Source organism: Cupressus sempervirens, chromosome 5 (genome assembly GCF_028749045.1).
Source record: "Cupressus sempervirens isolate cs-2001-9-10 chromosome 5, ASM2874904v1, whole genome shotgun sequence".
Lineage (NCBI taxonomy): Eukaryota > Viridiplantae > Streptophyta > Pinopsida > Cupressales > Cupressaceae > Cupressus > Cupressus sempervirens.
In genome coordinates, this window is record NC_143122.1 from 305,632,613 (window position 1) to 305,650,584 (window position 17,972).

A 17,972-nucleotide genomic window follows, 5' to 3' on the forward strand; every position below is an offset into this window, starting at 1 on the left:
ATGCTGAAGAAATCGCCTTACTCCTCTTGCCAACTGATCCTGTAAAATAATGACTCCAACTTTGCAAATAGCTCAATCTTCGAATCTTAATTCTCAGAATAATCCTCCAAAATTTTGGCCTTAAGCCACAGATTCTGCCCCTGATGAAATGACTGTAACGTCACCTCCAATCTGCAATAATTCAGATGATATTTCACACCCTCAAAATTGCGTACCAATTGAGAGTTTTCGTTCTCAATGGCCGGTTGTGACAATTGTAGAAACCCTAAGTTCCACAATGCATCTGTGATTGAATCACAATCTGAAATCAAAAGAGAGATAAACAACTGCTTGATTCGAATGGAGCCCCGGGGTGCCTATTTATTCTTTTCTCTCCATCTTCTCAAGAGACTTCTAGAACATTTTTGATTTTATCTATTAAGTGACTTTATAAAATATTTAATAATTCAAGTCACTTTATTAAATTAATTAAATATAAAGTTATCTTTTAATATTTGTTTATTTGATAACTTTATAAATAATTAACTTAATATCACTTATATATTTAATTAAAATAATTAATTAGCCGTCCTCATAAAATATTCATTATTTTGGACAACCAAATTAATTAAATTAATCAAATCAGACTGCCTTTGAAAATGGGGACATGACATATACATAATGTTATTTCCATTTTCTAACAATCAACATGTTGCAATTTTTTATGTAAATTTTTGTCACAAGCTCAATTTATTGTATTTGCTGTAAAAAATTAAAAAGAATGAACCACACAAAATTATTGAAATTTTTTTATTACAAATAATCAAAACATAAAAACCAGTAGCAAAATATCACTTATTTTATTATATAAAAGTCGTGTTAACATACTTATATATAAACTCTTATCAGCATAACACTCGAGTGCTGGTTGGCAACATCTATTATATCCAAAATCACATTGATCTCAGAATTGAAAACTTATAGCAGTCTCACATTGTCAATGAATGATTAACGGATGCTCAAGTTTTCTTCTCTCTGGTCACTATTTTATTGATCAATTGGCAATCATTATAACACCTGAATACTTTATTTCTAGTTTTCAGTTCAACAATTCATCCTCACATTCAGTTTCCTTCAGAATCTCTACCCTGCAAATCCACATTTTTAGTATTTCCACTTTTGAAAAGTGCAGTATTACAAGAAATTGTGTCTAAGACGTATTACACAATGAATAAACATTATAAAGCGTACACTGCCAATCCTGTCCATCACCATTCACATACATTACTGCCGATTTACAACATAGGAGTACAATAATATATACCTGGCATTAACATTTTTCTAACCCTTGCAAACCCAAAACATAATAGGTCACTCTCTATTCTAAATTAAAAAATGTGGGGGCAAGATTTCAGTACAAAATTGAGTTTCTAAAATGCTCATATTACAAAGTTTATTCTTCATTAATCTCTAAAATCCTCTGTTTTTCACAATGAAAAATGCCAATATGGCAAGAATGATACTGATAAGTAGGAAAAGAAGATTTCCATCTGCACAGAAAAAATGCAAATAATCAAATTCGTATTAAGAAAAAAGTCATGTCTTGCTTTATAGAAGGATTAATAATGTAAGCACGGCTGCTCCCAAATTATTGAATCAGTAAATACAAGGAAATTAATCTTTAAAAACAGAGGAAAAAACATCACCTTTTTTATTTTGTTCTATTCTAGTCACCCGTGCACTCGCACTCGCCGAGGCAGAAAGCAACAATCTAATATTCATTCCATCTAAGAACAGTTAATTGGACTCCAATAGATAAACTATTTGATGTGAGAAAATCGGTTGGACACCAATAAGTACAATTGTAAAAATGCTTTTCTAAAGAAATATAATAACAACTAGAGCAGAAAAAATCAGCTATAAACCTACGACATTCAATGATATAAGCTTTTAATGTTTTCTTTATGCATAATTTGCAATGTTATATCAAACTCATATTCATTCATTGGAAAGAAAAAGATTGAGAAATAACACACTTAAATGTGAAAGCTGTGCCTCTAAAATGTACCTTGAATCTTGTGAAAAATCAAATGATGTAAGAAAGCCTAAATGGGGTCTTTTAATTCTCTGATATATTCGCATTTTGCTCACTTCAATCACAGAAATGTCACCCTCGCAAGTTCCACTGTGAATTCAACAACCAATTGGAGTGAACCCTTGATTAAGATCCCAACCAGGAACCATAAAACAATAGAAATCCATATGCAATGTTATTGTCATTCATCTTAAATTACTATTTTCCTATGATCCTTCTACAGAATGCTCATAATGTCCACATTTAAGTTAAAAGGATTAAATAAATGATTTATTCTTAATATCTCCTAATTGCTAGAATAGCAATGCTGGCATTATTTTTGCACTTCCCGCCTTTTTATTGTTGCGAAGAATCAAAACTCAAGATGCATAGTGGCATAGGCAAACAGAAGGACCCCAATAACCAAAAATTGTATTGCACAACATAAATATTCGTTACCATACCAAAAGTTCATTAGAAATGACATGACCATATAATATAACATGAATATGCTTGAAGAGTAGCATTAACATCCAAAACAAGTTGTAGACGCAGAAATGCTAAGGCTACATCTCTGTGAAACTTAATCCCAAGGACTACTTGGGACAAAATAAGGCAGAAGCCCCTCCAACGAACCACTCGATGTTGTATAGCCAATTACATCAATAAATATGGTCCCCATGATGGATAGATGACCACGGAAGAACAAATTATGGTATCGAAATGTTGAAGGAGGTTGGAAAATTATATACTTGTGGCCATGGTTTTATGACATGCATGTCGTCATGTAGTACTACACTTGACAGCATAACTCAAGTTTAGATAGGACCAGCCTAATGAATATATTTTGTAATGGCTATATTTACTACAGATATTGATGAGATTGGTGTGAAGGTAAAAGTGGAGTCCTCCCACTATTACAAAGCATCTGAGCTGGGCACAGATTAGGAAGGTGGGAAGGTAAAGGTGGATAGGCCTTTCAAACAGCATTTTGGCTAGACCACATGGGTAGAGTGAATAGTCACAAATTGGAAGTAATGCTGGACCCAGCACTAGTAAATATGGAAGCAGAACCGTTTTTGACTCAGCCTGTGGTAGAGTTGGCTGCTGCTAAGTGAAGAACAAAAGAGAAGATGTGAGATTGGATAATGCAGGAAATGGAAGTAGAGGAAAATACACTTCCTAAAGGTCCTTTTATAGTTTTACCCATAGTTGGCATAATCGCCGAATAATCAGCAATTTGCCACTAATTGCCAAGGTTTTTACTCGGGTGAGTTTTTGGCAGATTTAATCGCAAAGTAAAAACTCGCCGTTTTTTTGCATTTAATTGTTGTTTAATCAGCGAGTTCTTGAAAATGACTCAGCCGCATTAGAAGACAGCAGGATAAAGGGAAAATATGACATCGTTTTGTTTGCCAGTTTATTTTATGCGTTGGGAGGCATTTATATATATCTAAACTCTGCTTGTTTCTTTTCTGTTCTCTTTAATTAACTCATTAAATGCATTTTCTCATTGAAATTTGCAAAAAAATGTATTTTTAATTAAATTTTAATGGTTATTTTAGGTTCCCAAGTTTTTTATAAAAATTGGCCAATTTTTTCTTGAATAAACGTTTAGGGCTTGCCGAGTTGTTGCCGAGTAAGAGTTTTCCAACTATGGTTTTACCCCTTCAATGGATTCAAAACTTCAGATCTTAGAAAAACAGATTTAGCTGTATACTGTCTTGGAGATCAACTTTTCTGCATCCAAGGTTAGTTTTTCTAGCTTGTCTAAATTTTCATCAATTGAATTTTTTTGGATTAGATTTTATGGGCTTCCTTTGGAATTGTGGATTGCATCCTCTTTCAAGAAAATGGCAATAGGAATTTTACAAGTAAACGGATATTGTCACACTAGATAAACTCAAATTGTTTTTGCAAGGATCAAGGTGGGAAAAGTCTTGGACTTGGACTCTTCCAAACAACTTTTAAATTAAAGTGAGTGATAGCAAGAGTTAGATCATGAAGCGGTGTCACTTAGATGCTCCAAATGTCACAAAGTAGGTCATAATTCTAAGTTCTGTGGTTGATGGAATAAAGATACTATGTGCAAGAACAATACAATATGTCAATCAAGGAACTTTCAAAACTTTCATCTTTTTGATAAATTAATTTGGGCAAAGGAAGCATTCTTGGTTCTTTCCTGAGGCTGCCTCTCCCATTAATTGGAAAAGCTTTCAGAATTCCCATAGAAAAGAAAGATTGATTAATTCAAGAGTGCCTCAAAGCCTTCAAAGGAAATGGAAGGTATGCAAGCTCATGGTAACTGTGTAACAAATGGAATTTCATACTGAAAACAAAGACAGTTTAATAAAGAATTCCCTATATTCATAGATAGACAACTAAAGTCCTTTTCATATGACATTAACTGTTTTTAACAATTAAGTGAAATAACCATAACCATATCAATGTTTATTTAGAAATAATCTAGTTTAACGATTAATTGAAGATAATTGTATCCATGATCATCTGAAATAACTAGATCAACAATTAACTGAACTCATAATCAATTGAAATAACTAATTTAACAATCAATTGAAAATAACTATATTATGATCAACTGCATTACCTAAATTAACGATCTACTGAAAATAACTATACTATCCTTTCTACATACAAGTAAAGTAAATGCTTATCAAGAAAAGAAGGAATGAAACATACAAGTATCATCTGGAGGATCTTTAGTTGGTTGTGCAAGCCTCGGCTTTGGTGAGAGGAGAAGCATTGACATAGGCTTAACCTCCCAACCTCGGACCATACTTATCCCTACACAATCTATTAAATTAAAAAGGCCCTCCCTACCTCAGGATCAAACTTGGGATGTTCTTAGTCTAGCCACCTAAACATCCTGGTGTTTAGAATATCCGCACAATTATGAAACGGACATGCTTGCATAATTGGTGCCTCTGATATCAAGTGATCATTAGATGGCAAACAGGCCTATAAACTACCTTGGTCAAGGATTTCTGATGGACTCAATGACCCGATCACCACCACTCGACTTGACAACAGGTTCATTACAGCGATGAGCATGAGCTATTAAGTATATTTCATTTAAGTTATTCATGTCTGATTTCTCTTCTGCTTTCTTGCAGATTTATTCCACCTCTTCACCATTCATGGCTACACAACTAGTGATTCCCAAGTCTTTTGGAAGATTATGAGCATTCTGCCCTTTACACCTCTTCACCATTTCATGGCTATACTATCGGTGAATCCCACGTGTTTGGAGAGTTATGAGCATTCTACTCTTGATCATTGATTATATCTTTTATAATGAATTGTGACAAAGATAAAACATGTTCTTAAGATCAGTTTGGGATGTAACAAACTGATTGATAATTTTCTCTATCAATAAAACTCTGATGGTGTCCTTCAAAAAAAATTATCAGAACAAATTAAGTCAAGTGGATAAATAATAGGCTAAGCAGCAACTCAAATAGGCAAGGCTTCACACCCCCAAGTGGAAGAGAAGAAAAGAGGTTAGGAAATCAGAAACTACTATATTAAGGGAAGAGTTGGAGATACTAGAGTTGGATGTCAATCAACCATGGAATATTTTCTTTCTTGGTGAAGAGATTGCAAGGGCCTCCTTTAGAAATGTGAAGGTTTTCCCATAAAATGTTGAGGGCAGCAATATCCCTAACAAAAGAAGGTGGTCTAGGAAATTTTTCAAAGGTATTCAGATCATTGATCAAGGACTCTACGAGTCTTAGCTGTGCAGAGTTGTTTTGGTTCTCCAAGTCTAAAGAGCCTAGGACCCAGACTCTCCGGGTCTGGCTAGACTTGCAGAGTCCAGGCCCCATGACTCTGCCACTGCCAGCATAAAAGAAAGAAAAAAATATTAATTGTTTTCAGTTGTCCAAAAGGTGCTTTTATTTGCCTCCCAACCCTAAAAGCTCATTTCTATTGTTTGCAAACACAAGGAGAGAAAAAGAGGCATTTGGGCAAAAAAAAATTGAGGCATTGAAGAGCAGACCAGACAATTGATTGAAGAGGAGATAGTGATTGCAGATTGTTTATCCAAGTTAGTCGCTCGTGTTCATGCATTTTGTGCAAGTTAACAGCTTGCACTCACACATTTGAACTTCTAATGCCGTGGATTTCATATTCCATGAATTTTGTAGACATTTGTGACAATTATATTTCTAATGTGTCATTTAATTTATTTCCTTCAGCCAAAGCCTAAAATTTGCATTTATAGTTATGTGATCAATGTAAACTTGTGTTCAAAGTAGCTTCTATTTGATGAACTTAGTGTGTCTTTAAGGTTAATTATTAAAGGAAGCATGAAACAAGTTTTAAATCTTTGAAAATCTTTGAATTTCTTGGATTTTTTAATTTTCCCTGTTTTGGCTGGGTCCGAGTTCAAGTCAAAAATCAGCTTGCTGAATCTAAGCTAAATCCAAGTCTTGTCACACTGATTTAGATATTATTACCATTCAATACAGTAAATGTGTGGAGGAGTATTTTTTAAGTTTATCAAGGAAGTATTGAAATAAATGGCAAGAGAGGCAATTGAAGCTAGAGATGCATCTGGAGGTCTATGGGTATTGTGAATCCCTAGTAGATCAGTAATTAAATTGCTCAATTCAGGGGAAATCAGACCTGTTTCTCTTGCCATGGCTATTTGGGAAAATAGCTGGGTTCTTTTCTTATGTTTATGGGTCAAATCGAATGATGAGTATGTAGTCGATATTTGCAACTGATAGTTTGTGCAAATTCAATCGCAAAATAGGATGATCAGCCATAGCATATGAGAAAGAATCTCTCCAACATTTAAGGGAAGGCTCCCCCTTCTAACTGTTTCTTGGATCAACTCAAAATACACAAGAAGTTGAGAGATTTTTGTAACAGGTGTTACCAAAATTGTTTCCTCGTAGCTTTTAGGAATGCATCCACTTACCCACAAAGTGAGTAATGGGCAAGACTAAATCTCTAAACTACACTTCTATCTAATAGTTGGAAATAGCAATACCGATAATCCAACACCAACTCAAAGGCTGATTGAAAGCATACCGGTTTGGCTCTAAGTCCTGTGTCTAATTTATAATAAAAACCACTACCATCGGGGCGCAAAGACTTTTAGATATAGATGATTTCCATTCTATAACTTATTTTTAGTTTTAATCAATTCTATAAGAAAAATCTGCACCATTGGGGCGGAAAGACTTTCAGAAGTAGGGAACTTCTTAACTATTTTTCGTGAAGTTGAGATGGTAATACAAGCTACAATCAAAGCTTCTAGTCCATGTATCACCACAATCGCTCTCAGTCAAAGCATCGGCTCTGATTGTTTCTTAACTCACTATGCTCTATGTTAGTGAACAAATTGTCCTCCAAAGAAATACATACAGACTAACCCCATAAAGCCCAAATAGGAAGACGAAATATGCACTAACAGTTGGGTCACTTCGCTATTAAAAAGCATAAGCGCCCTTTGAATTTATCTGGGTACAGCTCCCTGTGTATAATTTACAATGAATTCATAGAAATACAAATACGAATACTTTTAACTAGGAAGCACAAAAGGTAGACAAACATCCACTCGTAAACACAACGTAGATGTGAGGAAATTGATTAACTAAAAGAAAACAATAAGCAAATGATACAAAGCTCATTTACCCAATCATTATATTAAAGAAGAAATGCAAAAAGAAAGACGAATTGTTCTCTCCAAACACATGAATAACAAAGCCCAAAGTCTAAATAATAATTGTGGCAATAACTGTATGCATCAAAATTGCATTTAGAGACAATTAAGCTAACTCAAAGATTAACATTAACCAGAAAGCTAATACACAGACCCAAAGTTCTGGTATGCCAAAACTCTCTTCCTCTAAAAGCAATAGAACAAAAAAAATCTGCCCCTTGACACACACTAATCATTCATTCAAAAAATTATATATCCTCCTGTAGCACAAAATCCATAGAGAAATACAATCCCCCTCCTTTGCATTATAAATAGAACAAAATAGAGTAGAAAACTCCCCCTCTCGGAAGCCCAAAGTTTGCAGAAAAAGGCAATCTCTCCCCTGGCCAAAAAAATTGGAACCATCCATACACTTCTTGTTGTCTCCTTATACTTCTCTCCCATTCGTAACTTTCCATTCCCAGAAGATAATTGATTCTTCCTGTAACCAATTCTTGAAAATAACTCCTTCAATGCATAATTACCTCCCTCGAGTTCAACATTGGGGGCCTTATTATATTTGCAACAATATTTAGCCTTGATACCTTTGGGAATCTTTGATTTTGCAAACAACATACCTTGATCCCTTAGTTATCTCCATTCATCACGTCCCACCTACGATCATCATGGAAAAGCTAAATCTTTTCTAAATTAACGGTATTTGATGTCTATTTCACCCAATGGTAACTTTGGGCATGTTTTTGATTTTATAGGATTAAGCCATAATGGATTGCAAATTTGATAACACTTGTAGCCACATGTTACCTTATTAACAATTAGTCTAATCCTTGCAAAGGTAAATGACTGGAATGATCTCTCTCTGGATGATGTGGCTTCCATTTTCCTTTACATAATGATTAAGCTTCTTTGTGTTAATGGTCGATGGGAGTGTCTACTATGAGCAAGTACGAATCAGTTCAGCGTGATCCTGGGAGCACGACTTTCTCTATGATCCATCATATGCTTTACCTCTCTGTGTATCTTTTGAGTTCAGACATTTGGACGAGAAAATAACACAAAGTATGTTGTTGACATCCATGACAACTCCAGTGACCATGTCATCGTACCTGACTTTTCACTGCCACACATTCATTTAAATTTTAAGAGTTCTATCAAATACCCAGCATGACTTCAAATGAATCGATGTCATGGCCCCGTGGTTTGTTGACTTTGACAAAATCAAAACAGTGAGCTTGCCGCTCAATTGGCTTCCAAGGATACACAATCACCCTGAGACCTTGTTTGGTCTACCACCTCCAATTACCTCTTGATGTGCATGTTTATCATTCTTCTGTACCATATTCGGTACTTGGCATCTATTTCAATAAGCTGTGACCATATTGACATTTAGTAAAATGGTTCAAGAGCTTCCTTGATTCCTCCACAACAAGCATGGTGTGTCGTGCTACACTGAGATGGTTCCCTCAAATTGCTACGGGGCCACATAAGCTTGAATCTCCAAGCATAATTGCTTTCCCATTGAGTTTTGTTTTGAGCAAAGTCTTTATACTTGGCATTTAATAGATGGCTCATTCTTGTTAAGGGTTTTGCATCTTGCCTTCGCTCCTGTATGTCGGGTTTGATCAACAATTGTGCATCATAATAAAATGTGGCTTAAAACTCCCAAAACCACAATCCAGCGTGTAATGAATCACAAGCATTTTGTCAAACAGTCCACATTAATTCCATATGTTTCGACAAGAGTGGGCTATTGTTTTCGAACTAGCTCCTCAATATTATCAAGATGACCACAACACGGTTTTATAATGGATTCATAATTATGACTCCCATTACCTTGGTGTAGATGTGACCCTCCTATCGAACAACTAGCATACACGTCGAGAACATCATTGTTACCCACTACTCAAGCTAACATGTAGAAATATTATTAAACATGTTGCATGGATTCTCAATGACCTTGTTTGACAAATCATCACTTGGGACCAAACTACACCCACACTCCATCATGAAACATAACCGACGCAATCCATTGTGGTTGTCCTGGCATGATTACTGCATTTCCACGAAGGTTTATGCTTTACATCTCGGTATCAAGAATGAGCTTATTGCGGTCTAAGTCAATTTAGCTACATATCATTAATAGGATACCACCTGTGGTATCTCTTTGACAAAAATTCATGTTCTTCTCTGAAATAGTAACCATTGGAGTTTTAATTGTGACTCAAACAACAATATGAAACCGACCTTTGTTCAAACATTTAGATTGGGCCCATTTGTTAAACTATACTTGTTATGGTGATTATCCCAAATATAGTTGTCGAAAGCATCTCTGTATCTTACAAATTGTTATTTCAAGTATGTGTAAAGAATCATGAAGTCTTGTCCATTTAAAAGTGTTTGCCTATATTGTGTCGAGCCTTTTAAAATTTCTTTGAAATCATTTCTTGATCTCTTGAGGCTGAGCCTATAGATTGTTGAACTCTAAAGACCTTGTACATGTCTGATTGAGCTTGCGGCTTCAAATTGTAATCTCCATAATCTTGTGGTATGAAACTGAATTGGTGCCTCTAAATTCTAAATTTTGAACCATTGAACTTGAACTCAAACGGGAAACTAGAAGCTGAACTTCAATATTGACAACCAATGAACTTGCCAGATGAACCATTTCGAAATAAAGAAACAATTAACCTATTCCAATCATATCGAACCACTTTGAACTGTTTTGAACCTTAGTTCAAAGAGGTTCAAGACTCCACACTGAAAGTTTAATGACTGGGCCTATTGGGTACCAACACTATTATTTAAACATACAATAAAACATGAATAAAAGACAATAGACAAAAATTGCAGTCAAAGCTTCCAATTTGTGCTATCACAATTGCTTCCAGTCAAAACTTTGAATCCAATTGCTTCTTTTTTATTCACTTTTCTTCCAAATTGGCACTACACAATCAAAATTATGCTTGCACAGGTTTACCAGAGCTTCTTGCATACAATAAAAGATGATTTTTACCACTTTGACCTGGTAAAACGAGGTGAGTATAATTATTACATGTCATGAGAACATGCAATTACATCTTCTACAACTACAACAATATGAAGAAAAAGTTGGAATTGTTGAATCAATCATGTAGTTTGTCAACAAAAGCATTTGTACTTGGTAAGTGATACGTGGATGACTCTCAGATTGGAAGTCCCTGTATTTTGCGCTACTGCAGTCTCTCTGATGCATTGCCATTTATTCTTTGAAACCTCAATGTAATCAAGTTAAACCACATTCCCTAGTTGTGAATTCTTCTTTATCAAATTCGTACATTCAGGAGTTTCTGACACTTTAAAAAACCGTCTCAATGATGTCTAGATGTAATCCCTAAAAACCTTTCCCATCAACATCTTCAAATGATTCTAGTTCTTCCTTTTTTAACAAATCAAAGTGCTTTGGTGCATTCCCACACAAACTTGGGTTTTAGGCCAGCCGTTGGGGAAGTGGAGACCAAATGAATGCCAATTCTTTCAATTTGATGCATATCTTGTTGACTGGATGTCTTTGTTCTTTGAGGATTTTCTGACATATCTTGAAGAGTGTGCCACAACATGAAGATGAGAGCATCTTCCAATGAGATTGAATCCTTGTTAACTTTGGGATTTGAGGTACAATTACGGATCCATGAGAGGTGGGTGTTCGAAGTATGGATCATCTTTGATGGCTGGAAATGAACGGAACATGAATTTTTGGCAAAAATGGCCAAAATCAGGTTTAAGATGGTGGATTGCATGTGAGCAAAATGAGGCTTTTGCTTTGGCTGACCAAGAATGCAAGTTGGAAGCATATGGATATGTGAAAAATGAGAGTTTTGGCATTTTAAAATGTGAGTTTTCACCTATATTGGGTTCTCTAGATGTCATTGCATGTGGTAAAAACTCCTCATTTTACATAATGTAAAACATGCAATCAGGTTTGGACAATGAAATTACATGCATGGGAAAGTGGAAAATGGATGAAGAATGGGAGATGGAAACAAGGAAATGCACTTGCATTCTTGGATGTAAATCTTCAACTTTTCTCCAAAAACAAATTAAAAACAAGCACCAAACAAGAAAGAAAAACTTTTTAAAAAAACAACATACCTCTTTCTATTGACTCAAACATGACAAACTTCAAGATATCCCTTTTTACATGTAATTTCCATTTTTGGAGTTTGGAGGAGTTTTAACATTTTCAAATGAGAAGATTTCGCACTTATTTAAAGACATGGGCTGCATTTGATCGAATGAACAAAAGCGAGCCAAAAAATGCAATAATGTAGCAAAAAAAGTAAGAAAAACAAGCGAAGTTGATATCTTCTACTAACTTGGAGCTCAATAAGCCAAAATGGAGGAAAGAGAAGTTTAAATGAACAAGTCTTCTCCAAAATCAGACTCCTTAAGTGCAAATGCATGCAACAACTAAGAGCCTCTGAAAAGTTTAAACTTTCAATGCAAGACCAAGATGTTTGTTGCAATCTTCTTTCTTCCCACGTTTTTGGTGCAAATCGGATTTAGGAAGCCCAATAACATGGGAGTTTTGGCTTGCAATCTTCAAAATGTGGTCTCCAAACTCTCTCACATGCAAAATGTTTTTGCTTTTGCAAAATATGTGTATTTGGCCATTTTGATGCAAAAACGTCCCTTAGAAAATCATAAACTTGAGGCGATTTTGCTTGTTTTGCTAAAAAGTGTGGACTCCAAATGCATTTATATGCATTCCATAGTCAAAATGCCTCCTAGAAATGCAAACACATGGGCTGGTAATGATTATTTATGGGCGTTATTATGCAAAAACAGACTCTTACAGCCCAAAAACATGTAGCATTTTGCATACATTTGGGCACAAATGTGCTTGCTTGCTTTTGTGAGGCAAATGGCACTCTAGGACTGCAAAAGCATGTTATTTTTCTCTTAAACTTCGATGTTTTTTGTTGAAAGGCATAATTGCACCCTCATAGATGCAAACGCATGTGTTATTTTGCTTGCATTTGTGAGTATAAGTGAAAATCGCACTCTAGAGATGCTATTACATGTAATGCCTGGGCTGCATTTGGGAGAATATGCCATTAAAATGGCTTTTACATGTAAGTAATCGTCTGCAAGAGGCAAATCGCACTCTTGGATAGCATTTGCATGTAATGTTTTTGGCTGGAAATGCTCATTTACATGCAATCGAACTCTAGCAAAGGCAATGCATGTTTAAAATAACTTAGCAATAACATGTTTGGAGTCTTTTGGTGCAAATTGTGGTGCAATTGCATGTGACATTTTACATGTAAAAGGCACTTTTCATGTAAATCAGACTCTTGGAAGCCTTTTGCATATTTAAAATGACTTGCTTTTTCATTTGCTTGAGTCAAAACTTTCCCTTAATCGCACTCTTGGAGTGCATTTACATATGTTATTTTTGGCTTCAAGTGCACATCACACTCTCGAAGTGCATTTGCATGTGTTGAAAATAGACTTTGACTTTACATGCATTTGGGTCTGCAAGGCAAAATCACACTCTATGGATGCAATTGCATGAAACATATTTGACAAAAAAAAATATGTTATTGAGTTGAACAACTTAAAATTCCTATTTATCACGTCTAATTGATTATTGTGTAAAAATCACTTTAAACGGGTCAAAATAGAATATTTACACTAATAGTTTACATATTGTGTAAACATTTATTTAAAAGCAACTTTTTACTTAGATGTTTTAAATAAAACATTAAATTAGACTATATAATAAATCTCAACATTAAATTAGACTATATAGTACACTATAGTCACTTAAGTGAAAAATTAAAAAGCAACTCAATATGAAAATATAACATAAACTGCACTATAGTCACTTAAATCACTTAAGTGGTAAATCAAAAGTGATAAAGTAAATTTAAAACATAACATAAAGTCATTTCAAGTTATGCTTTTCAAAAAGTGAAACTCAACATTAGAATATAACATCCATATTTTAAATATGCGATTGTGCCTGGAATGTCTACTTTTTGGGCACTTAAATGGTCATATCTTTTGACTAATAAGTCTGATTAAGCCCTAAGATATAATGAATTGAAGGGAAAACCGAAAGCAAGAGATTGAATGAAACAAAAAATTTAAAGCAAACTAAACAAACAATCGAAAATGCATATAAGGACTTTGAAGGCTTCAAAAATCAAGCATATGCTGATAAAATGAAAAACGAAAAGGACTTGACGAAAGCCTTCAATAAAAAGATTCACTACACGATTTGGGAATAATTGGTTGATCAATGTTGGCCAATTAAATAGTGAATTATCTCAGAAAATTGTGAAACTTAGTTTAAAAAGTTTCATACTGTTACCTACATTTTGTGGTGACAAAATGCAAGACAACAATGAGGAAGTTTTAAGTATAAAAGGAAGTCAAACAATGAATCTATTCTATTGGTGATCAACCAGTTATCCTAGGAGGAGATTTTGGTACAATCCTATCCTCAAAAGATAAGTTGGGAGATATGAAGTGTATCTAAATCTCAAAGACTTTATTGATCTGATTCAAGAATCCAATTTATTTGATCTTAAACCCTAGCAAGTTGTATTTACTTGAAATAATACAAGGAAAGTCTTTCATAATATTGTAGAAAGGTTTGATGGCTCTTGATTTTGTTCTTCTTGGAATGAGTGGGATTCTTAATGTAGCTAGCTCAAATCATTATCGTATTTGGTTGGAGGTAGAGAAGTCTGGTGCAATAGTGAGTGCCTATTTTGGTTCCAACTTCATTGGTTAGAGCATCCTAAGTTGCATCAAATGATGTAGTGGTGGGAAGCTATTAGTGTTTCTCAAAAGTTAGCTATATTTAGCCTACATCAAAGTTAAAAGTCAAAAAGAAAATTGAGCATTTGAAATATTGAGATTTTAGCCTTTAAGAAATATTAATGAAGTGTTAAAGGTTAATGCTTATAAAATGCAATAGGAGGGATTGACAAGTGGGCTATTAGATTTGCAAAAGATGCTATTACATAGAAGCTTGTTGGCATCAAAAAGCTAGACACAAATGTATGTAGTTAGGTGATACAAATTCGAAGTATTTTCATGTGGTTTCTTATGCTCATAAACAAGGCAAAAAACTATTTCTCTAATTGAGGATGGTAATGGGGGCACTGCTATAGTACAAGGCTAATAAGGCAGAAAGTAGTGGAATAATATGAATATGTGAAAGGTAAATGGCTCCTTTCAATAATTTTACATCCCAATTTTTTACCTAGCTTGAAATATAGCCGTTGAGGTTCACATGAGGTCAGTTGGCAGTTTAATTTGATATAATCCCGCAAAATGGTATGATAGTTAGTCGTTATGATTTCAAGTGAAGATGACATGTTAGTTGATCGTTAATCACGAACTCATGGAATTGAGATGAAAGGTTAACTGTTATAATTATTTATGATTAAATAAATTATAGTTTAATTACGGAGAAATTCCTTGCAAGGAGCATGTCGAGGGGTTGAAAGCATTGTCAAAAAAGAATTAGGCAAGGCATCACCATCACTGGGCAGACGGGTAAAAGACCTAGCCAGAATACATCTACAGGACTTGCATGAGTTATTTAATAATTTAATTAAATAATTGGGTTAAAATTTATAAACATATCTCTAAGGATTTTAATATATCTTTCATCATAATATTTTAACTAATATTTATAAACGTTTGTATATGTATAAATGATTTGACACCATTATAATTTAATTAATAGAGTAATGTTGTTTGTACATATAAGATTTTAATAATGTTCGAATTTTAATAACATTTGAATTATTATTTTCGAGTTATATTCTTTTATGCTTTCCTTGTTTTTAATCGATTAAATAATTGGAAATTAGAATCCATTATAATCTTTTAACTTTATGTTATTGCTTTACGTCGAATTTATGATTGGAATTCGTATAGTTTCTTGTAACGGATGGAAGCCATAGAGTTGGGCTCTTATTATTTCTTAATTAAGTGGTGTTTCTTATTAGATTCTAATAATTAAAATAACTTTTTAAAAAAAAAAACCTTTTATCGTCTTTCCTTCTTTTTTTCCTTTAGCCGATTGATTAAAGATTGGAGTGATCTTTGTAACCGAAGGTAGCCGTAAGGTCTGGCCCAATCTATATTATGGACTTCCTTGGCTATCGGCATCCATCCTTCTTCTTCCTCTATCAAAATTCATTTCTCTTGGCAATCGAACCCTTGTTAGATATTCTCATAAATTGCACAGTGAACCCAAGTTCATTATTATCGATTTCCTCTTCCTTCTTTTCTGCAGGTCAAAGCCGGACAAAGTTACCCTCAGTCTTTAGGTGGTGGAGTCACGTAAGACTTCTGGTTTATTTATTTGCAATTCGAAATTGTTTTGTTTTTACATCGGTTCAGGTCGTATCCTTAAGGCGTGTGATGAAATGATACAGTTTATGCATAAGACAGTTGTTGTTTTCTATTTAAGTTGGACGTTTTCTCAGACAACAATTAATGTGTTAAGCATGTTGTCATCTTGTAAAGTCTATCATATTCCTTCTTAAGTTTTTCGTTTTCTCCCTGAAAGGTCTGCCGACTGTTATTATGTTGTTTAATGCACTGATTTACATTCAGGTTGAGTTCTTTTTATATCGAAATGTGTTAAAATATCTCAGAAATATTTAAGAAAGTTATCATCTTAGATTAAAACAAAAAAAAACAATTTCATCCTGATATGAATATATATATAGCTGAGAGAGAAATACTGAACCCAAAAACACCAAGGAAATGCTATGAAGTTTAGATTCTAAATTATTCCATTTTTACTCAATCTGGTGATGAATATGAAATCATGAAAAATCCAACGTAATGGAACTAGTTTAAACACAAACTGTAATATAGTGGATAGTAATAGATTTATAGTTATTGGAAATTGTTCTTATATTATAGATGAATCTTAATTCATTAGAGTGTATCAATTATGCATATAAGAGATTGAAGTGCAATGAAAGTTGTGGGCAACTATATTTAACTTAGGAAGTTATATATTCATTCATACCATAGTTTAAAAACTTGGTATCGGCAATATCTTGGCCAGCCCAAAATTTTGGAAAAACACGGAATCGGCAAAAACTCGATGAAAAAATTGGCAATAAATCGGCACTTTTATCAAACATTTGAAAATATACAAATTCTTAAAATATTCTTAGCAATTATTATAAATCTACTAAAGTCTAAAAGCTATTATCAATCTATTATAAATCTATTTAATTCTAATTATATATTATAATATAAATCTATTATTTAATAATTATCTATAAAATATATTGCTATTAGCCTACTACAAATTATCAGTTCTTAAAAATGAAAATAAAACAATATTAATGTAGATTTTAAATTTAAAATACAATAAACTTAAATTACTTTTGTCTTTAAAATTGTAAATACTTTAAATTTACTGTATTACTACTTACTATTTTAAATTTAAATAAATACATTAAATTTACTATATTTAAAATTAAATTTAAAAGTTTTAATATTACTATATTGTAAATTTTTATCTTTTATCAAAACAAATAAATAAAAATTTTAACAAAATTTATTGATGAAATTATATCCTGATTTACATAAAGTTATAATAAAATTTACATAAGATTTTACAAAAAACAATGAACATCAACATAGTCTGGAAAAAACGAGTCGTAACTAGAAGGCGAAGTGCAAAGATTCATCATTCGAGCACATTAAAAAGAATCAGTGACCAGAAACTTCACACGCTCACCAAAGGGGTTAGGGTTTTGACAACTCTGCACACTTATCAGGCGTTCTTTAAGGGAAAGGGTTTTCGTCTTGCCAATCTCACGCACTTTAGGGTTCATGGAACCGCTCTCCTCCAAAGCACAAATGACGCCTGCAATGGCAACATTGTAGGCCTGCTCTTCCATCGAATGAACACCACGAACAGACACCCTATATTCGCCGCCCTCTATCTCCATCCCTAAAGCGCGAATGGAAATTTTGAATGTAGATTTAACCCAAAAAAATCAACACTATTCAACGTTTTTTCACCCCAAAATCCATGGGTAATGGCAATTTTTTGACTAAAAATCGCTACGTTTTTTTGCAGATTTCGAGGCCGGTATTTATGGCGTTTATATCACCCACCTTGCTGTTTCGCGAAATATCACATTTTTTTGCGATTAATCGCCGGTATTTTAAACTATGATTCATACCATACAA

At 33.8% G+C, this 17,972-nt stretch overlaps 1 protein-coding gene across 2 annotated transcripts in view; it reads right to left on the bottom strand.

The window, feature by feature from the left end:
• Positions 1-1,123: 1,123 nt before the first annotated feature.
• The window catches only part of LOC149555799 (SEC12-like protein 2), a 163,286-nt gene continuing 146,437 nt past the window's right edge, over positions 1,124-17,972 (bottom strand). The window contains exons 8-10 of one of the 2 annotated variants that reach the window (XM_089829955.1): positions 2,048-2,164; positions 1,686-1,750; positions 1,124-1,529 (exon numbers count right to left, since the gene is read on the bottom strand). In XM_089829955.1, the coding sequence (XP_089686081.1) occupies positions 1,450-1,529; positions 1,686-1,750; positions 2,048-2,164 (262 nt within the window). In that variant the 3' untranslated portion in view covers positions 1,124-1,449. The remainder of the gene's footprint in view (positions 1,530-1,685; positions 1,751-2,047; positions 2,165-17,972) is intronic. The other variant, XM_089829956.1, reaches the window with a different exon arrangement.